The sequence below is a fragment of the Halichoerus grypus genome, chromosome 2, assembly GCF_964656455.1.
Source record: "Halichoerus grypus chromosome 2, mHalGry1.hap1.1, whole genome shotgun sequence".
In the NCBI taxonomy this organism is placed as follows: domain Eukaryota; kingdom Metazoa; phylum Chordata; class Mammalia; order Carnivora; family Phocidae; genus Halichoerus; species Halichoerus grypus.
The window spans coordinates 56956352-56978999 of NC_135713.1; the positions used below are offsets into that span (position 1 = coordinate 56956352).

At 41.6% G+C, this 22648-nt stretch overlaps 1 protein-coding gene across 17 annotated transcripts in view; it reads left to right on the forward strand.

Annotated features, from left to right (window-relative positions):
- TENM2 (teneurin transmembrane protein 2) overlaps positions 1-22648 on the forward strand; it is a 1202741-nt gene that overhangs the window by 1147655 nt on the left and 32438 nt on the right. For all 17 annotated transcript variants that reach the window (XM_078066825.1, XM_078066824.1, XM_078066823.1 and 14 more), the window contains 2 exons: positions 5747-5922; positions 7408-7643. In XM_078066825.1, the coding sequence (XP_077922951.1) occupies positions 5747-5922; positions 7408-7643 (412 nt within the window). The remainder of the gene's footprint in view (positions 1-5746; positions 5923-7407; positions 7644-22648) is intronic.

Consider the following 22648-nt stretch of genomic DNA (forward strand, 5'->3'; position numbering starts at 1 on the left):
GCGTGATTGTTTTCTCTCTTGAAGAGCTGCTTTTTGATAATGTGGATAAATCCAATTGTCACAAATTCTCAATTGTAGGAGTTCAAATGTGTTAGGTTTTCTTCTTGCTCCTAAAAAGATGGTGAATTCCTTTTGCTTTGTAGTACTTTTACACACGGTCAGCTGGGGAAGAACAGCCTGTGTCCCTGAAAGGCCCAGGACTTTACTTAAAATTACAACCACCCCTATGCATGTGCACTCTCTCTCTCTCCCTCCTTTATTTTAATCCTTACCACTTGTTACCATCTGACATACTCTATATTTTAAATCATGGTTTATTTTTGCCCTGTCCATCATGTGTACATCATGGAGGCAGGGATTTTCATCCATTTTGTTCTTAGTCCTGTCCCCAGTGCCTTGAACAATGACTGGCATGCAGTAGGCACTCAGTAAATACTTGCTGAATAAATGAGTCAAAAGCGCCCCTTTAGCCCCACACGGGCCAAAGCTGCAGTGGTTCCACTGAGTGGCCTTAAGATCCCATTACTGGAACTCATAGCTCCTTGCAACTATGTGTAGACTTATTTGCAAAGAGACCTGAATCTGAAGATACTCACTCCACGGGCAAGTAAGTACAGCTGTAGGAAACTCACTCTTCTTTGACAGTTAAAGAGAACATAACCTGTTTTTCTTCCCATGGCCCCTGAGATCCTGGCCTCAACCCCAATCCTCTGTTCCCCAAAAGTAGAATCTCCAGTTTCTACTACGGTTCTCATAAGGAAGCACAGCACCTGGAACCATCATACGTGTCCAGGTGCGTTGGAATTAAATCTTTGCCTGGATCCCAGGTCATGGAACTCCTCATACGGTCCCTGCTTGGCTGCAGGAGTTGAGGATATTGTCTGGTACCGAGTACTCCCTTAGGCGCCCCACACGCAAACACTTAGAAGTGTTTTCCTTTTTTTTTTTTTTTATTATGTTATGTTAGTCACCATACATTACATCATTAGTTTTCTGATGTAGTGTTCCACGATTCATTGTTTTCGTATAACACCCAGTGCTCCATGCAGTACGTGCCCTCCTTAATACCCATCACCGGGCTAACCCATCCCCTCACCCCTCTCCCCTCTAAAACCCTCAGTTTGTTTCTCGGAGTCCATAGTCTCTCATGGTTCATCTCCCCCTCCGATTTCCCCTCCTTCATTTTTCCCTTCCTTCTCCTAACGTCCTCCATGCTATTCCTTATGTTCCACAAATAAGTGAAACCGTATGATAATTGACTTCCTCTGCTTGACTTATTTCACTTAGCATAATCTCCTCTGTCCCATCCATATTTTCTTACCTATTTATATTGAGTTAAAATTGATATGTTTCAACTGTACAACATAATGATTTGATATTTGTATGTATTGTGAAATGATCACCACTCTAAGTCTAGTCAACATCCATCATTATACAGAGATCCCAAAAATGTTCTTCTTGTGATGAGAACTTTTAGGATTTATTCTCTTAGCAGCTTTCAAATATGCAGTAAAGTATTATTACCTATCCCCATACTGTACATTACATCCCCATGACTTATTTACACCTGGAAATTTGTACCTTTTGACCCCCTTTCCCCATTTTTACCTATCTCCCATTTCAGGTAACCACCAAGATGTTCTCTGTGTCTATGAGCTCAGGTTATTTTTTCAAGATTCCACATATAAGATCATACGGTATTTGTTTCTAACTTATTTCACTTAGCATAATGCCTTCAAGGTCCATCCATTTTGTCACAAGTTGCAAGATTTCATTCTTTTTATGGTCAAGTAATATTCCATTGGACATTTAGGTTGTTTCCATATCTGGACTATTGTAAAGAATGCTGCAGTGGACATGGGATGCAGATATCTTTTTGAGTTTGTGTTTTCATTTTCTTTGGATGGATACCTAAAGTGGAATTGCCAGATAATGTGGTAGTTTTATTTTTAATTTTAGGAGGAAAGTCCATACTGTGTTCCATAGTGTTTATATCAATTTACATCCCCACCAACAGTGTGCAAGGGTTTCCTTTTTTCCACATCCTTGCCAACACTTATTTCTTATGGTTTTGATAACAGACATTCTGATAGGTGTGAGGTAATACCTCATTATGGTTTTGATTTGCATTTCCCATTGATTAGTGGTGTTGAGCACCTTTCCATGTACCCATTGGCCGTTTGTGTGTCTTCTTTGGAAAAGGGTCTATTCAGATCCTCTGTATATTTTTTAACCGGGTTGTTTGCTTTTATACTCTTGAATTGTATAAGGTTTTTTTATATTAACCCTTTATCAGATATATGATTTGCACAAATTTTCTCCCATTCAGTAAGTTGCCTTTTCATTCTGTTGATGGTTTCCTTGGCTGTTCAGAAGCTTTTTAGTTTGATGCAATCCCACTCTATTTTTGCTTTTGTTGCCTTTGCTTTTGGGGTCAAATCAAAAAATTGCCAAGACTTATGTCAAGGAGCTTACCACCTAGGTTTTCTTCTAGTTTTATGGTTTCAGGTCTTCAAGGTTTTTATCATTTTGAGTAAATTTTTATGTAACGGTCCAGTTTCATTGTTTTCCATGTGGCTGTCCTGTTTTCCCAACACCATTTATTGAAGAGACTGTCCTTTCTCTGTTGTATATTCTAGACCCCTTTGCGGTAAATTAAATGAGCATACGTGTGTGGGCTCCCTATTATATCTGGGCTCCCTATTCTGCTCTATTGACCTGTATGTCTGTTTTTACGCCCATCCCATACTGTTTTGATTACTATAGCTTTGTAATATAGTTTGAAATCAGGAAGCATGATGCCTCCAGCTTTGTTCATCTTTCTCAATATTGCTTTGGCCATTAGGAGTCTTCTCTGGTTCCATACAGATTTTAGGACTATTTGTTCTGTTTCTGTGAATAATGCCATTGGAATTTTGTTAGGGATTGCATTGAATTGTGTGGACATTGTGATTCCTCCAGTCCATGAACGTGGAATTTCTTTCATCAATGTCTTATAGCTTTCAGTATAAGAGGTCTTTTACCTCCTTGGTTAAATTTCTTACTAGGTTTTTTTATTCTTTTTGATGCAATCATAAATGGGATTGTTTGTCTTTCTGCTAGTTTGTTATTAGTGTATAGAAACACAACAGATTTTTATATGTTGATTTTTGTATCCTGCAACTTTACTGAATTTATTGGTTCTGTTTCTATATGTAATATCACACCATCTGCAAACAGTTACAGTTTTACTTCTCTCTAATTTGGATGCACTTCTTTTTCTTGTTTAATTGTTCTTTTTCCTGATATTAGAGGAAAAGCTTTCAGTTTTTCACTAGTGGGTATGATGTTAGTTGTGGATCTGTCATATATGGCCTCTATTATGTTGAGGTACATTCCCTCTATACCCACTTTGTTGAGAGATTTTATCATTAATGGATGTTGAATTTTGTCAGATGCTTTTTCTGCATCTTTTGAACCATCCTTGCATCCCTGGAATAAATCCCACTTTCAAGGTACTGTTGAATATGATTTTCTACATGTAATTTAAATATGAATACGATTTGAGTATTTTTGCATCTATATTCATCGGAGATATTGGTCTGTAATTTTCTTTTCGTTTGTTGTCCTTGTCTTGTTTTGGTAGCAGAGTAATGCTGGCCTCAGAAAATGAGTTTGGAATAGTTCCCTCCTCTTCTTTTTTTGGAAGAGTTTGAGAAGGATTGCTATTAATAAGTCTTCAAATGTTTGGTAGCATTCACCAGTGAAGCCATCTGGCCCTGTAGTTTTGTTTGTTGGAACGCTTTTGATTACTGATTGAAACTCCTTAGTAGTAATCTCTTATGATCCTTTGTATATCTGTGTTATCAGTGGTAACATCTCTTCTTTCGTTTCTGATTTTATTCGAGCCCTCTCATCTTTTTTTCTTGGTGAGTCTAGCTAAGGGTTGTCAATTTTATCTTTTAAAAAAACCAGCTCTTAGTCTCATTGATCTTTTGTCTTTTTATTCTCTATTTAATTTAAATACCTTTTGTTTCTAATCATAAGACATGAAAGTCAGGCATATTGGTTAGAAATAATTCCTAAAATATGGGAACATACAAACATATGCAGAAAAACTATCGTTACTGTTGAGATGTCTATATTTTGAGAGACTTTCTTCTACATATACTCATTTTTCACCCCTGTATACTATCAGGGGAATATATTCCTGTGCTCTACTCTTTCCAGTCAATATGTACATTTTTTTCACTCTGATAGAAATCACTGTCATCAATTTTGATGGCTTTAGAGGTTTCTACTTTATGGATACATCCTTATTTAACAAATCTCTGATGAATGACCATTTAGGTTATTCTAATTTGTCACTATTAGTAAATAACATCTTTGGACACCTGTCTGAGAGGCAGTTTCTTTAACAGAGAAGAGGACAAAAGGGAGTCCCTTTGACAGGGAGAGCCTGAGTCCCATCCGTGTTTTACCTGGAAAGCCCTGATGGTGTAACCACTATAATGTAGTATCTGCACCACCCATTGCCTAGTGCTGTGGGCAAATGATGAGGGTAGAGCCAAAAGCTGGGCTCCCAGCTCGAAGTTCTCCCCTCCCCACCCCCTTTGTCCAACTGGCCATCCAGCTTAATGTTCTGTTCTCAGCTTTCAAACATCCCCAGAAGCAAAATTTCTTATCACGTTTTCTCAAGTCACTCACCAGGTCTGCATTCCTTTATTCTGAAACCATTTGCCAAGAACCATCCATATTTGCTTTTTTTTTTTTTTTTTAACATTTTGTTTATTTATTTGACAGAGAGGGAACACAAGCAGGGGGAGAGGGAGAAGCAGGCTTCCCGTGGAGCAGGGAGCCCAATGCAGGGCTCGATCCCAGGGTCCTGGGATCATGACCTGAGCCGAAGGCAGACGTCCAACAACTGAGCCACCCAGGAGCCCCCATATTTGCTTTTTTTTTTGTCCTACGTGACAAAGTTAAATAAGCCACCATGGTTCTGTTCTGTTCACTGGCTGTCCCACATGCTGTACAAGCTCCAGTCTCCATCACTCAGAACCCACCAACTTTGTCCCCAATCCAGAGGGACACACCTAGAGGCCAAGTAAACTACTTTCTTTGCTCCCCCTTCCTTCCCTCTCTAGTAACATCTCATCTGGGGAAGCTCAAGTCTCTTTCCTAGGGCCTATGGAGGGCCCAAGCTTTCTGATTACAATGTGGGCAAATATTCTACCAAGTGGAACAGCAAGGCTTTTTGCTAAAGGAGATGGAAAAAATAACTCCACAGTTTAAGAGAAAAGATGATGTACATAAAGGAGAAGGGCCCAGTCTCAGGCAACTTTCTAGCAACAGAACTGATCACTGGTATACCTAAACTTGGGTGCTAAGGTCAAGTGAGTCAGTGGGAAAACAGTCTAAGAAGGCTGCTTGGGGTGCTGTGGTTGGTTTGGGGCTATACAGCCAGAGAAAGGGGTATAGGCGGCCAGACCTGCTATGCTTGAGCCAAGGCATGGAGGTGGCATTTGGCCCAGGCTGACTGTCCAAGACTATGAAGTGGCAAGTGGGATGAGGTTATAGGAGTATGGAAGAGCAAGGACATAGATGGTCTCCAATGCCAGGTCTTGCTGATTGTGACAAGGAGCTTCAGTGTGATACACTACCCAGCCACTCCATCTTCCAGTCTCTCTGGCCCTTGTGTGATTCTGAGTGGTGGGAAAGTCTTCGGCTCCAGTAACTGTGCTTCCAAACCTGTGTGTCTGTCCTCCAGCTATGACCACGAGGGCCGCCTGACCAATGTGACACGCCCCACGGGGGTGGTGACCAGTCTGCACCGGGAAATGGAGAAATCCATCACCATTGACATTGAGAACTCCAACCGTGATGATGATGTCACCGTCATTACCAATCTGTCTTCAGTGGAGGCCTCCTACACAGTGGTACAAGGTAAGCCCCCTGCCCACTAAACTCACCCATGGACCCCAGCCAAGCCTGGGAGGACTTCCAGAGACTGGGAATACCCATTAGCTTGTTATTTTAGTCAAGTGTCCACAGCAAACAAATTCTACAAGAGGTCAGTCTTGTAGAAAATGACTTAATCAGATTCAGGAGAATGTCATCTATACTAAATGAAATGTCTAGAGCTTTGGGAATGTCTACATACTTATCTGAAAATGTCAGTTGTCATCCCCACTCACTCTTACCTCTCCATCATCAGCACTCCCCACCAACCCAACACATATAGGTACCTTCTCCAAGGCTCTTTATCCTTTTGGGTTCATCTCTTCCTTTTTTGACCCCATTCTGATTCTTCTTCCAAGCACTTGTTTGTTGAATTGATTGTCCTGGAATCAGAGCCCTTTAGCAATCTCTTGCCAAGACCGGGATCTCAAAGGTTTCTGACCACCCCATAGTTACTAGTGCTGTTTGACATGACACACAGTCCAGGACAAGCACAGGAGCTGGCAAGAAAAGGAATTGTGCAGATTAATTTTTCTTTAATGTCAGTGGGCTAGCCCATTGTCAGAGGATACAAGTGTCCTCTCAGTAGATAAATGGTGACATTTCTGGACTATTATCCCACGACAGAGCCTGTTTCAATGACTCTATTTCTGCTCTGCCAAATGATTAATGATGTAGATTCTGTCTTTCTGCATGATGGCTACAGTTTCAGGAGTGACAGATACACATTTGCTCACTATCCCAAAAGCCAGCGTCTCAGAAGCCAGCCAAGTGGACTCCTTTGCCCAAATAATCAGGAAGCAATATATCTGTAAAAGGAGTTTCAGACACATTTCCTTCCTGGAACTTTTCGATAAGGAAAAAGGTCACAAGTCTGATTGACTAGTGTAGATTTCCTTTGGGAAGATAAATGCATGTTATCAGCACCCACTAGCTCAGTCTACCTTATGCTGTTTGAATCTCTTCAGAGTTCTCTTGAGTAGAGGTGGCATCATGGTGGAGTCAGCAGCAGAAGCATGAAGGGCAGGAAGGTTGCTTTTTCTCTTGATCTGATCTGTAGCTAGACCATCAACTTCCAGGTTAGATGGTAGGCAAAAGGGAAAAAAAATAGTCTTTTTTTTCCCATTTAAGATAAAATATATATGTTAAAGATTAGGGATTTGATTGACACAAATTGTGTAGGCAATAGACATCTTTAAAGGTACTATTAATAGTCTTCAGTGAGTAGAAGAAAAATATCACAGCATAATTATTTCTGGAGTGCCACATATTAATAATGTTTTTCTTTCCACGGATCAGTAGCATCTCCGCTACTCACCTTAACATTGTATGTGTGCTAATTGAAGGCAGCCTTAGACTGACAGCTGCAAAGTACCATGGAAACCTGTAAAAATAGGGGTTCTGTTCTCTTATGACTAACAGAGTGGATAATTTCTTTCCCTATCCCCACCCCCACTTACATTTCTCCAGATCAAGTGCGGAACAGCTACCAGCTCTGTAATAACGGTACCCTGAGGGTGATGTATGCCAATGGGATGGGTGTCAGCTTCCACAGCGAGCCCCACGTCCTAGCAGGCACCATCACCCCCACCATTGGGCGTTGCAACATCTCCCTGCCCATGGAGAATGGCCTCAACTCCATTGAGTGGCGCCTAAGAAAGGAACAGATTAAAGGCAAAGTCACTATCTTTGGCAGGAAGCTCCGGGTAAGTGGTTCCACCCCATCTGTTGCCTCTAAGTGGTAGGGGATACACACTTTCCTCAGGAGCTGAGGAAATTTCCCAGGTCCCAAGCCTCCATTACTCCTTTCTTCCATGGGAAAGACAAGTCTTTCTCTCAGAAGATAGAAGCCATATCCCTTTGGGAAAAAAAGTGTTGGTTTCCTAGGAGAGAACGAGGTGGGGATTTACCTTATGCTCTAGCTTGGGATAGCTTCAGTCTTCTTGTCACACTTGCCATCTTCTCCCTCGACTTTCACTCTTTGGCCAATTCGACAAAAACTTGGTGTCTACTGTGTGCTGAGTAATGTGATGAATACTGGAAGAACGATAATTTTATAATGTACTCTTTACCCTCAAGGAGTTAACAGTCCAGTAGAATATATAGATGCAGGATAATCCAGTGGGTTAAATGAGCAGAGCATCAGGGCCTGGATGGAATCACAGAGGAGGAGATATCACCCAGCCTAAGGTGATCAGGGAAGGCTTCCCAAGAGGAAATCACAAGCAAACCATGGCAGAAAGTTTTAACCAACCGTACCTTCCCCAGACTAGGCAGCTTATCCACAAAAAACTAACACACAACACTCATTGAGAACTTTCATGATACAAGTTCTATGTTAAATGCTTTACTTATTTTCAACAGCCCCATAGGGATACTTACCTCTGTTTTTCAGATGAGGAAACACAGGTTCTGGGAAGCTACATAACCTGTCCAAAGGCACCATGGCTAGAAAATGGCACAGCCAGGACACAGTCCCAGTTCCATCTTTGTTTCTGGCTCACTTGCCAATATCCTTAACCACCAAGCCCCACAGCTTCTGGATTAAATTCACAGTCATCCAGATAATCTGGGTCCTGCCCTAGTCACTTATCTGGTACTAGGAGGGACTGATTCTTAACATCATGCTAACCCCTTCCCCCACGGCAGAGAATCATAGGGATCCCAATCCTCATCAAATTCAGCACATATTTACTGAACACCTACTACAAGCCAGCACTGGAGATCTATATGGCACCCCAAGCAAAATCCCTACCTTCCTGCAGCTTACCGTCAGGGGTGGGGAAAGGGACAAGAGGGACAGATAGTACACTAGTAAGTAACTAAAGTAACTGCAGATTAAGATGAGTGTTGGGATGAGAGTAAATGGAGCACGGCAGGGTTTAACCACTACTTTGGAATCACACTTGGGTAATAACTTTGGCCTGTTATCGGGTTGAAATCCACCCAGGCTAGGCTACCTCCCGGCAGGGCCAGCCCACTCCATAGTAAGATTCTGCCTTTGTCTAGTTGGAGCTTCATTCCTCACATTAGGTTATCAGCAGTCTCCCATGTTTTTCTTCCTGTGCTGGTATCTGCAAAGTTGCAAACGGCAGTATCTTCCTAAAGACAAAAATGAAATGAGATTAGTAGCTAAATCCTTAATGACTGGATTTCAGGGCTGTATAATTGATTTTTGATATGCTGCACTGTAGAACTTGATTATAAGTAGTAATCGTGCTTTTTCTCTGAAAAATCAGTTATGCATTTTGACTAGTTTTCAAAATAAAGATAAATGTGGCCCTAAAATAAAATGGCTATAATCCCAACTCTGAATATTAAAAATCTTAATAATGATACTTGTGGTAATTAGCAGAAGTTAGGCACGCAAGTCTTATAACTGAATTTCTGCCAGGGTTAGATTTGCTGGCATCATGTTTATGCAAATCAAAACACAGCTTTATCTATCAACACCTCAACATTTAATTGTCTGGTGTTAGTTCCTGTAACAATAATCACATATCCATTTAGCTCTCTTAAATGAAAATCACTATGAGATTATAACAGGTTGAGTGGACTGAAAATGTAATTTGAAAATGAGGGAGAAAGCCTGGAATTTATTTGCATCTCATTTATTTTAATTCAATTCATAAATTGTTTAGTGAATGAAATAAAAGCAACTCCTGGAAATTGCAGGGGAGCAATTGGAAGAAGGTGTAAAAGAAAGGTGGAGCGTGCTGTGGATGAAGAGAACTGGGGAGTGTCCTTTTAGTCAGGTTCTTTGTGAGCGCAGGGCAGGGAAGTTTGCAGCCCCTAAACCATGGGTACCTGTGGGTCCACACAAGGCAAGCAGGCTCTTCTCTCCTCAACTCCAGTGCTGACATTTCTTCTCCCTCTGTCTTGACTTCCATTGTCAAATGGGGCCGTGAAGTTTTCCATTCATTCCTTAGGGGAATGCTACATTTTACAACTGTCATCATTTTCCTGTGTATAACTAACTTGTTTTTTTTGTTTTTTTTTTAATTTTCTCTTGGATTTAAGTCTCCTCTGTATTTGGGCTGCAAATTAAACCAATATTATACTTGTTTTTTAAAAAACGTGTTTGCTAAGTGCCAACTCTATGCCAAGCACTATGGAGTGAGTAGACTAGAGAGAGAGAAAGAAAACTAAATGCTTGCCAGCATGGAGAAGACAATGTGAATCGTGTGGTGTAAGCTGTAACAGAGGCAATGTTACAAGGAAAGCGATAGTGGGTCGTGTCAGGAGAGATAACAAATAAGCCCTACAATCTCAGGAGCTTTCCACATCACAGTGCAAATAAGGCAGGCGGCTCGTCCTCATGGTGACTCACTGCGGTTGCTGTCTTGCGATCCCACCACAGTAGGCAGATGACCTCTAAGGTTGCTCTGGAAGGACAAAGGGGCTGAGCGAGCAGAGCTCGGCATGGCCTGCATCACTTCAGCTGAACCGCAAGACAGCCCAGGAGACGTTGTCTTTCTGAGTGCCTAAGGAAAAAATAAATGAAAGAGTTGGTGAACACATAGCAGGGTCTCTGCCACCTTGATCAGGAAGAGCTTCACAGAAGAGTTGGAATCGGTTCTGAAGAGCAGTAGGAATTAGCCTGGCAAAGATATGGGGAAGGGGTGATCAGAAGTGTTGCCTGTGAAGCAACAGAGAGGTCAAAAAGGGGAAGAGCATTTCAGGAAACCTTAACCAGTTGGGCCAGAGGGAAAGCGAATGTGTTACACTGTGGTACAGAAAAAGAATGCGTCGGCCAAAGGCAGCACATGGAAAGGAATATGTGGCTAGGCTGCCATTTATCCAGAGGACAGTGGGGAGGGTTTCCAGGGTTTAATTAGCAGAGTGATGTGTTGGGATGTATAGTCTTAGAAACACTTCTCAGGCTTCCTCAGGTGTGGAGGAAGATAGATTAGAAGGGGACAAGACAGGAGGAGAGGGACAGCCCAGAAGCAATTGCAGTAATCCAAAGAACTAAATCACTAACAGTAAAGAGAGAAAGAAGAGGGAGGGAGGGGTCTGAGAGATACCTTAGCACACACAATTAAGAGGATTTGACAAGTAGCAGGGTTGCTGTATCAGGCTCTCCTTTTGAGGCTCCCTCCCCACAATCATATGGACTGGGAAACCAAGTGGCTGTCTAGGCTCTGTGAAGGAGAAAGGCTAGGGACTGAACCCCAAGACAGACATGTGACATTCTGGCAGCCCCAGCCCTGCCTCTTGGAATGGGGAAAAAAATGTTGCTCCTCCATGAAAAGCAGGGAATTTGCAGAGAATCTGTGGTGCAGCAACAGGGAATATCGAGCCTTGAAGCAAGCCGACTTACCTCTCCCAGGGACCATCAAGCTTCTAGGAGTCTGGCCAGTTGAGCGATGTGAGGACCCAAGGCTGAGTTTCCCTAGAATTCAGAAGAAACCAAAAATTCCAATGAAACTACCAGGATAGACCAGTTTCCCAGTGAAATTCTAAACCCTCTTCCAGCAACCCAGTCAGGAAGGAATGTGTCGGCAGCATTTCCATATAGGCTGGTGAAATGTAAGATGGCAGACGGATAGACCATCAAAGAACCACATCCTTCCACCAAAAGCTTTATGATGCTTTGGCAAAATTTAGAGTATTAGTCCCTTCTTCCCAGCCCAAACTCAATGTGAGAATAATTATGTCTCCCAAGGACGTCTCAAGGAATCTCATTTGAAAGAGTCTTTTCCACTCCTCTCCTTTCTCTGTTCTCTCTGGCCTTTCAAAAACACATGAAACAGTTGCATCAGGGCATCTGTAAGCTCCATGAGCACAGGAACCACTTCACCACTCTATCCCTGGTGACAAGTGCCATATGATAGGCACTCAGACAATACGTAAGCAGGGAAGAGGGGATGACCATGCCTCTTTAAGGCTGCTCCTCACAAGGTACATGTGTGTGTGTGAATTCCTCCCCCCAAACTCACCCAAAGCAGGCATGAGTTCACAAACACATTTCCCCAGTATCTGTCAGGAATCTTTCCACTGCAAAACACAGGAAGCCCACTCAGACTAGCATAATAAGAAAGGGCATTCATTGTCTTGCCTAATGGGCCCCCACAAGCCCAAATGATGTCATTAGGCTGACACCTCTTTCTTTTTCCCTTTCTCATGGTCCCCTTCCATCCCCCAGGATTACTCTCTTGGCAGTTGGCCTAATTTTCTCCACAGTAGACCAGTGACCTCGTCACACGGGGGAGTCAGGCAGAGTTGGCCAAAGGTGACTTCAGGCTGACATCAGCTTAGCTTAGTGAACCCAGAAAAAGGGATCTCCCACATCACTTACATTAAAAAAAAATCCCAGGTGACCAACTTGGTACAGATGCAGATCTATGATTGGCCAGTACAAGGTCACATGGGAACGCATGTATCTTATGTTGGACATCTCAGTAAAACCACCTAAACAGGGGAAACCTTAAAGAAAGGGGGTGCTGCACCCAAAGAAGGGAGGAGTAGGTTAAATCACTCACTCTCTCTCTCGCTCTCACACACACACACACACACCCACACACACACCCCAGATATATTCTATATCCTCCATCCCTCCAGAGCCCAAGGCAAACTCCTGGCCCTGAGGCTCTGTTCATATATCATCCCCCACCCCCAACCTTCCCCACCAGCAAGTCTTTTTTCTAGATTTTTTGGAAGAGAGAACAGAAACCAACCTCTTCTACTGAGATTTGAAACTCCTGCTCTTTCCTGAAATGGATTCAGTGCATGATTCTCTCTGAAAAGGAAGCAGACAACCACCCTCTAGGATGTTTCCTCCTGATTACGATTTACATAGAGGTTGCAGAAGCAAAAAACAACTACATGTGTAGGTAGCAGAACAAAAGAAAAATCACTTCCAAGATCATCTTCCATCATGATATTAGTATTAGTGTCCTTCCCAAGAAAAAGTGGGAGTTAGTAATTTTCTTGGGGCTTCCATATGATTAATAGGACATTGCAATTACACATTGGCTTATGTTAGTTTTACCTTTGTGGCAAATGACAGTGACACAGAAGTGAGGTGGGAGGCAGCTGTTCATGCAAACACACACATGTAAACTCAGTTCTGCATGGAGCCCACTCAAATAGCTCTGCTAATATTCACAGTTACCATGAAAGCCTGAATTTTACCAGCCCCTTCCTGCCATTGCTTTCCTTCTGCACCAATATTTTATATTTCAAACATCTATATGTTGGCAGTGTACGAGGCACTCAGTATATAATGGTGAACAAAACAGACAAGACTCAGTGTTATATTGTGAGCAGTGCTTGGGCAGACAGGACTTGTGATAAATTTAATATTGGCTTAAATAATATATAATTAGAAGGGCAAGCCTCTGCAAACACATTAAACAATGTATTCCCCAGGCAAGTATTATTTTTGGCTGACTTGCTATTTTGGAAGGTGTGGTGGAAAAGTGGAAAGACCCTCATGCCATAGCAAAGGGAAACAGATAATAATCAAATAAATGAACAAATAATATAAAGAAATTGTGCTGGGTGCCACGAAGAAAAATACAGGGTGCAGGTAAGAGGGAATATCTGATTCAGGTTAGGCCACTCTAAGAAAATGACATATGATCTGAGAACTGAAGAGTAGGAATTTTCCAGGCATGGGATGGGAAGCAAGCCTCCTATGCTAGTGGATTAGCATGTGCAAATGCCCTGAAGCAGATGAGACTGTTGCTTATGTCCTGAGCAGGAGGAGAACTAGTGTGGCTGAAGCAGACTAGCTGGGGGCAAGGTCAAGGAGACAGGCCCTTAGTGACCCTGGTAAGGATCTTAGAAATATACAACTCCTCCCCGGATGGACACATTGGTGGATGAAAAGGACCATTCATCTGTAGACTAGACTATCTACCTTCCTTCTTAGAGGCTAGGAGATACGCAACATACTCGGATTCTGGAAAGTTCAGATTGAGAGGTGACAAGTACAAGCCTATTCAGGTCATCCAGGCTGAGCCTACATACCAGGTGCCTCTCTTCTCTGCCATATCTGTACCAACAGACCACCCACATCTACTAGAATATTCCCACAACATCTGAAATGAAGTTCTCTGCCTGTGCGGAGCCTTTGCTTACTACTCTAGCTTTCACTTGCTGACTTCTCCACCTCGAATATTCTCCCCAACTCTTTTCTTGCCCTCCCCTGTAAAGTCTTAGTCATCCTCCAAGCTCCCACTGAGGCAGCACGTCCTCTGGTCCTTGTGAGCCCAGTTTTAAGTGTCCCGCCTCCTTCCCATAGTTCCTTCCCTGTGTTTACTCTCATTATAGCAGTAATGTTTTCATGGTTGGCTCACGTGTCTTTACCCTCCTCTGACACCCGTAAGTTCAATGAGAGAAAAGACCATAAATGTCTTGCTCTATCTTGAGTGATCACAGTAACAAGCACATAGTAGGTGCTCAGTAAATATTTAGTGAATCAATGAATGAATGGGATTTTAAGTTGACATCATGAAAATCCACTTTCTCTAACCTCTATTAATTCCAGGTTTTGGGAGCCTCCCAGAATGACTCTAATGGCTCTTTGGAATGAAGCCTTTTAGTTATTTGGAGATCACAGGTGTCCTAGTCACATTTTCTCTTTCCAGTTTTCCCCGTTAGAACCTTAGATCATCAGAGTTGCCATGGTTCTTATAGTGGGTCTGATTCAACCCCCTTATTCACAATTGTTTGCTGAGTACCAAGCACTTTGGAAAATAATATGGACACTAAGAAAAATAAAGTCCCTGCCCACCAGAAGCTCACAGGCCATTACAGATAAGGAAACTGAGGCATTAAAGGTGAAAGACTGCTTTGCAGTGACAAAGCTAATCAGTGTCAAAACTGCAACTCAAATTCAGGTCTTTCCACCTTTCTACCTCACCATCATCCAAAACAGCAAGTCATCCAAAAAATACTGTTTGCTTAGGGAATACATTATTAAATGTGTTTGCAGAGGCTTACCCTTCTAATTATGCATTATTTAAGCTAATATTAAATTTATAGCATGTTGTTTTGTCTGCACAAGCACTGATCCCAATGTAGCATTGAGTCTTGTTGTATGGCAACTGGGGAGAGCTGCTTTATAAATCCCAGAGGACTGACCCACAAAGGAAATGAAGATGTCCTCTAGGCCTGGCTTTCTCTCTGGGTAGGTGAATACCTAAACTTTCTGAGGCAGGAATTCAACTTTCAAATGTCTCCAGCCATGGAAAATCTCATGCCCTCCCTCACTCACCTTTTTGGGGTTTCCCAAAACATGACAGGCAAAGTATTCCTCTGTAATCTAACTGAAACCTCTCCTGCTGTACTACAATGCCTTTTCCTGGAGGGAACCAGCCCAGTGTTAATTTCCTCCTTCATGTTTCTCAAATCACCAGCTCCCATCATTGCCCCTCGAGCTAAGTTAGAGTCACTGGTTATGGGCCCAGCAGGGCCATTTTGACGACAGCGTTTCCTTTTCTTGGGGTTTTTTACGAGCCTCCTTGTGACAGGCGTATACTTGGTGAGATCAAAACATTCTGGGGGGAGATTCCACAGGGGAAACTACTTCCCAAAGTCTGCCCTCTGCAAAAATAAAAACCATGCTAAATAGCTGAGTTTTATTAACTGGGGAAGCCAGGCTGAGGAAAATGCCCGATAATTAAAAATAATGGCTTCCTTACAAACACAAAATTGTATTAATTTAAAAATTGGTTTCTTTATCACTGAGTACCTACCAAGCCAGCTGGGAAGGGAATTGTGCTGATCCTGGCAGTGAAAATAATTCAAAATAACTTTTATGTTCTCCAGGAAGCCTCAAGGTTAATTTAAATATTGTTAGATGGGTAATTTAATTCAGAATAAGAGAACACTGGCTACATTAAAGCTCCTGCACACTCTCAACTGGGGGCAGATGCCCATGAAGGACTGAGCATGCCTGTCCAACCCTCCAACATCCCACACCCCACAGCTGAGGCACCTCCTCTTCACAAATGGCACCCTCATAATTAAAGATCCTTGATTAGGTTACACAACAGGCCTGAACTTCTTGGCTCAGCTGCCAGTAAATTTATCACATTTAATTATTAGAAGGATTGGGAATTTTTATAGAAATTATACATTTCAGAAGTTAACTCAGAGTGATATGACCAAGATGGCGACCTAAGTCGTTCCTGGCTTTGTTCCCCCTCACAAGGATAACAACTACTGATGGACAAGACACCACAGAGGCAATCCTAGAACATGGGGGTGAGGCTGAAGTTCTCCCCTGAACACAGAGACCAGGACAGACTGGAATAGAAGTCTAAGAGGAACAGCTACACACTGACCACATTGTCCCGCCCCCCGCCCAGGCCAGTGTCATACTATGCAAAGAGGTCTCCTCTGAGCCTTGAAGGGAATCCAGAAGAGACATCCAGCACCCCCTACACACACACACACACACACACACACACAGCATTGTGGGTTACTTTGTGAAAGCCCCTACTCTGGTCTTGCCCCACATTGATTATAGGAGAATCTGCAGGGCTTGACCCCTAGGAAACTGATTGTGATAGAGAAAGAAGGAGAGGCTTTCAACAGCCAGCACACGGATCTTGACAGACCAAGTTCCTACCCACAGAGCCCAAATAGTACTCCCAACCAGCACCTCATCTGCAGAACCAAGTTGTTGGTGCAGTCTGACCATGGAACTCAGCAGGGTGTAAATCTGCCTGATTCAGGTCCGCAAATGAAGAGTTTCACTGGCCCTGGAGCCCCTACCCAGACAGGGGAACTGAACCATAACCCCATGCACTGCTGAGTGTGGCTCCCAGCCCAATCTGACTGGAAGGGCTGGTGGGAACACCTGGAAGCTGAATAGCCCAGTAATGACAAGCTGACAGGAAGGCAGAGCCAATCGCCCCCAGAGCAAAACCAGTACCAGACAGGGCGGCTTCCCCTGCTAGGCCCATACAAGAGGAGTTAGTTCACAGCCCCACTCACTGTTTAGTATAGCTCCTGGCCACTCCCGAGCAGAAAGCCCATTCAAAAAATTTTGTAGGTTCTCGGAGTGGGCCCTCCCACGTACCCAGGCAAAGGAGCTGAATCAAAGCCACACCCACTACTGAGTGTGACTCCCCACCCTGACTGGCCAGAAGGACTGGTGGGAATGCCTGCAGGTTACATACCTCCTCAAGCTCCAGCTGAGAGGCAGGCACACAAGCTGACAGCCTACAGAGCAAAGCCATTGGCCCTATTCAGGCAGGGAACTTGGAGCAAGCATCACCTTGAGTCAAGACCACAAAGAGCCTTACAAGCTTTGGAACTAGTTCTGCTGCACCTGGACAAGGAAATTAATTCATAGCCCTGCTTATTGCTGAATACAGCCTTCAGCCTGCCCTACCAAGGCACCTAACCAGAGCACACAGGAAGCTGCATAGCCCTTCTTACAATGGCACTTGAAAAGAAGGCACAGTCCCTGGCTTTCCTCATCTGCAGAACAAAAAGAGTGGCCCCGTCTAGATGGGGAATTCAGTGCAAACTTTTCCCTGATTTGAGTCTCTAAACAACAAGCTGTGAAGGACCTAGATGCTATCCTGCTGCCCTTCCAGGGCAGAGAAGCTAATTCATACCCCCATCTCTGGCTAAATATAGTATCCAGTCCCAACAGTCTAGTAAGCCTGACCAGAGAACTGAGAAACCATGGAGCCCATCCTATAGCCTCAACTGGGCAAAGAACCAAGCCAGTAGTCCACTCCAACTGTTCTCAACCAGCAGCACACTCCCTCACCCCCGACCTCAAAGCTCAGGCAGTTGCCTTGCCCAGAAATTAACCCTGAAGCAAGATGCACCTGCCCAAGGACATTACCAGCAGGCACATCCAGAAACCCAAACTGGGCTGACTAGGGAAGAACTGTCTATATCAAAGCAAATCTTTAAAGTCTTGAAGAGACTAACTCAAATGTGCAGATACAAATGTAAGGAATCGAGGTTCACAATGAATCAGGTAAATATGGCACCACCAAAGGAAACTAATAAAGTTCCAATAGCTGACCCTAAAGAAATGGATATGTATTGACTGTCAAAGAATTAAGAATAGTCCTCTTGAAGTTTAGAGAACTACAAGAACACCCAAATAACTGAACAAAATTAGGAAAATAGTACATGAACAAAATGAGAAGTTCAACAAAGAAATAGAAACCATTAAAAAAAAAATCCTAGACCTGAAAAATACAGTGACTGAAGAATTCAGTAGAGTGCTTCAAAAATAGACTTGACCATGCAGAAGAATCAATAACCTGGAAGATAGGACATCTGAAATTGCCCAGTCAGAGGAGTAAAAAGAAAAAAGAATGAAAAAGAGTTTACAGAATTTATGGGACATATTCAAAAGAAACAATATCTGTATTAGGGGAATTCCAGAAGGAGAAGACAAAGAGAAAGGGAAAGTAGACTTAAAGCAATAATGGCTGAAACCTTCTCAAACCTGGGGAGAGAAATGGACATCCATGAGGCCCAAAGGCTCCCAAATACTTGACCTTGAATAGGCCAACACCAAGACACATTATAATTAAATTGTCAAAAGTCAAAGACATGGGAGTGCCTGTCTGGCTCAGTTGGTAGAGCATTCAACTCTTGATCTTGGGGTCATGACTTTGAGCCCCATGCTGGGTGTAGAGATTACTTAAAAAAAAAAAAAAATCGAAGACAAAGAATTTTGAGAGCAGGAAGAAAAAAGAAGTTACACTCAAGGGAATACAGACTTTCCTGAACAAACAAAAGCTGAGAAAGTTCATCATCACTATACCTGCCTTATGAAAAATGATAAGGGGAGTTCTTTAAATGGAAATAAAAGGATGTTAATTAACAGCATTAAAAAAGAGAGAGAGAGAGAGAGAGACGGGTGCCTGGCTGGCTCAGGGTGTGGTGCATGCAACTCTTGATCTTGGAGTTGCAGGTTCAAGCCCCAAGTTGGGTGTAGAGATTACTTAAAAATAAAATTTAAAAAAAGAAGAAAGCATAAAACTCCTTTTAATGGTAAATATGTAGTCAATGTTAGATTCTATAATATGTTAACAGTGGTATGGAATTCACAACTCTAAAAGTTAAAAAACATATGTAGTAAAAATACCAATAACTACAATAATCTATTATTAGTTACATAATATAAAATATGAAAACTATAATATCAATAACCTGAAATGTGAGAAAGAGGAGAAGTGTAAAGTTTAGGAATTCTATTAAAATTAAGTTGGTATCAGTTTAAAATACAGTATAATACTTTGAAGATAATTTATGTAAACCTCATGGTAACCACATAAGAACATATTAAAGAAGTCTAAGCATACTGATACCAAAAGACATTTAAAAACAAACAAAAAAGCAGTATAAGAAACAATGGCTCTACAAACAGCTAGAAAACAGTATTTTAAATGGCAAGTCCTATAAATAATTACTTTAAGCATAAACACATCAAATTCTCCGATGAAAAGTCATAGAATGGCAGAATGGATAAAAAACAAAATTCAGTAATATCCTGCCTACAGAAGACTCATTTTAGGCTTAAAGACACATACACATTAAGATTGAAGAGATGGAAAAAAGATTTCAAGCATTTAGCAATAACAACAACAGAGGAATACCTCTACTTCTATCAGACAAAATAGACTTTAAAAATGGTAAAAAGAGACAAAGTAGATCATTATATAGTAATAAAGGAGTCAATCCAGCAAGAAGATTTAACAATTATAAATATTTACCCAACACTGGAACACCTAAATATATAAAAGAAAAACTAACAGAACTAAAAGGAGAAATAAACAGCAATACAATAATAGTTGGGGACTCTAATACCCCACTCTCAACAATCATCCAGACAGAGAAGCAAAAAGAAAAGAGCAGATTTGAACAACACTATTACCAAACAGACCTAACAGACATATACAGAACCTTCTATCCAACAAGAGCAGAATACATATTCTTCTCAAGTGCACATGGAACATTTTTTTTGATAGACCATACATTGGGCCACAAAACAGGTCTTAGAAAAGTCAAGATTGGGGCACCTGAGTGGCTCAGTCCATTAAGCATCTGACTTTGGCTCAGGTCATGATTTCAGGGTCCTGGGATCAAGCCCCGCATCAGGCTCCCTGCTCAGCTGGGGAGTCTGCTTCTCTCTCTCCTTCTGCCCCTATCCCCACTTGTCCTCTCTCTCTCTCTCTCAAATAAATAAATTCTTTTTTAAAATTTTATTAAAAAAGAAAATTCAAGATTGAAATCATAGCATCTCCTCCAACCACAATGGTATAAAACCAGAAATCAATAACTGGAATAAAACTGGAAAATTCACAAATACATGGAGATTTCTGAACAATGAACAAATCAAAGAAGAAATCAAAAGAGAAGTAGAAAGTATCTTGTGTGAAATGAATATGGAAACAAAATACACCAAAACTTAAAAGTGCAGAAGCAGTTTCAATGGAGGAGGTCATAGCAATAAACATTTATCTCAGGAAACAAGAAAAGCGTCATGTAAGAAACCTAACTTTACAACTCAGGGAATGAGAAAAAGAACAAATGAATCCAAAATCAGAAGAAAGGAAATAAAGATTAGAGCAGAAACAAGTGAAATACAAAAAAAAAAGAAAGCAATGAAATACAGACTAAAAAGAATGTAGAAAAGATCAATGAAAGTAAAAGCTGATTATTTGAAAAGATAAACAAAATTATAAGCCTTTAGTTAGACTCGCCAAGAAAAAAAGAGGACTCAAATAAGATTAGAAATCAAAGAGGAGATATTCAACAGAAATACAAGGGTCATGGGGCTCCTGAGTGACTCAGTGGGTTAAGCGTCTGCCTTCAGCTCAGGTCATGATCCCAGGATCCTGGGATTGAGCCACACATCAGGCTCCCTGTTCACTGGGGAGTCTCCTTCTTCCTCTGCCCCTCCCCCTGCTTGTGCTCACTCGCTCTCAAATAAATAAATAAAATCTTTTAAAAAAAGAAATACAAGGATAATACTGTGAACAATTATACACCAATAAATTGGACAACCTAGACAAAATGGATAAATTTCTAGAAACATGCAACCTACCAAAACTGTATCATGAAAAAATAGAAAATATGAGCAGACAGACTGCTACTATGGAGATTCAATCAGTAATCAAAAAAGTCCCAACAAACAAATTCCAGCTTCACTGGTGAATTCTACCAAATATTCAAAGAATTAATACCAATCCTTCTAAAACTCTTCCAAAAATGGAAGAGGAACAAACTCTTCCAAACTCCTTTTATGAGGCCAGCATTAACCTGATACCCAGACCAGACCAGATGAGGACACCACAAGAAAAGAAAATTACAGGCAATATCCCTGATGAACATAGACGTAAACATTCTCAGCAAAATATTAACAAACCAAATTCAACAATACATTAAAAGGTCATACACCATGAGTAAGTGGGTTTATTTTTTCCAGAGATACAAAGATGTTTTGACATATTGAAATCAGTCGTTCTAATACATTATATTAACAAAATTAGGGATAAAAATCATATGATTATCTCAATAGATGCAGAAAAGCATTTAACAAAATTCAACATTTGTGATAAGAACTCTCAACGAAGCAGGTATATAGGGAACATTCTTCAACACAATAAAGGCCATTTATGAAAAGCCCACAGTTAACCCCAAACTCAATGGTGAAAAGCTGAAAACTCTTCCTCCAAGATCAGGAATAAGACGAAGATGCCCATTCTCACCTCTCTTAATCAACATGGTATTGGAAACCCTAGCCAGAGTAGTTAGACAAGAAAGAAAGAGAGAAAGAAAGAAAGAAAAAGAAGGAAGAAAGGAAGAAAGAAGAGAGAGAGAGAGAAAGAAAGAAAGAAAAGAAAAGAGAGAGAGAAAGAAAGAAAGAGAGAGAAAGAAAGGGAGGAAGGGAGAAAGAGAGAGAAAGGGAGGAAGGGAGGAAGGGAGAGAGAGAGAGAAAGGGAGGAAGGGAGGAAGGAAGAGAAAGAGAAAGAAAAAAGAAAGAAAGAAAGAAAGAGAAAGAATAAATAAATAAATGGCGTCCAAATTGAAAAAGAAGTAAAACTGCTGCTATCTGCAGATGACATAAAATTATATATAGAAAACCTTAAAGAGGGGCACCTGGGTGGCTCAGTCAGTTAAGCATCTGCCTTCGGCTCAGGTCATGATCTCAGGGTCCTGGGATCGAGTCCCACATCAGGCTCCCTGCTCTGCGGGGAGCCTGCTTCCCCGCTTCTCCCTCTCTATCTGCCTCTCTCTCTGTCTCTCATGAATAAATAAATAAATCTTAAAAAAAAAAAAAAAACCCTAAAGACTCCATCAAAAAACTGTTGAATAAACAAATTCAGAAATGTTACAGAATACAAAAATCAATACACAAAAATGTGTTGTTTCTATATGCTAATGAACTATCAGAAAGAAACTAAGAACACAATCCCATTTATAATTACATCAAAAAGAATAAAATCAGGTCATCTGGGTGGTTCAGTCAGTTAGGCATCTGCCTTTGGCTCAGGTCATGATCCCAGGGTCCTGGGGTTTAGTCCTGCATCAGGCTCCCTGTTCTACGGGGAGTCTGCTTCTCCCTCTGCCCCTCCTCCTACTCATTCTCTCAATCTCTCTCTCTCTCTCTCTCTCTCTCTTAAATAAATAAATAAATAAATAAATAAATGAATGAATGAATGAAAGAAAGATTAAAATCCTTAGGAATAAGGGTGCCTGGGTGGCTCAGTCA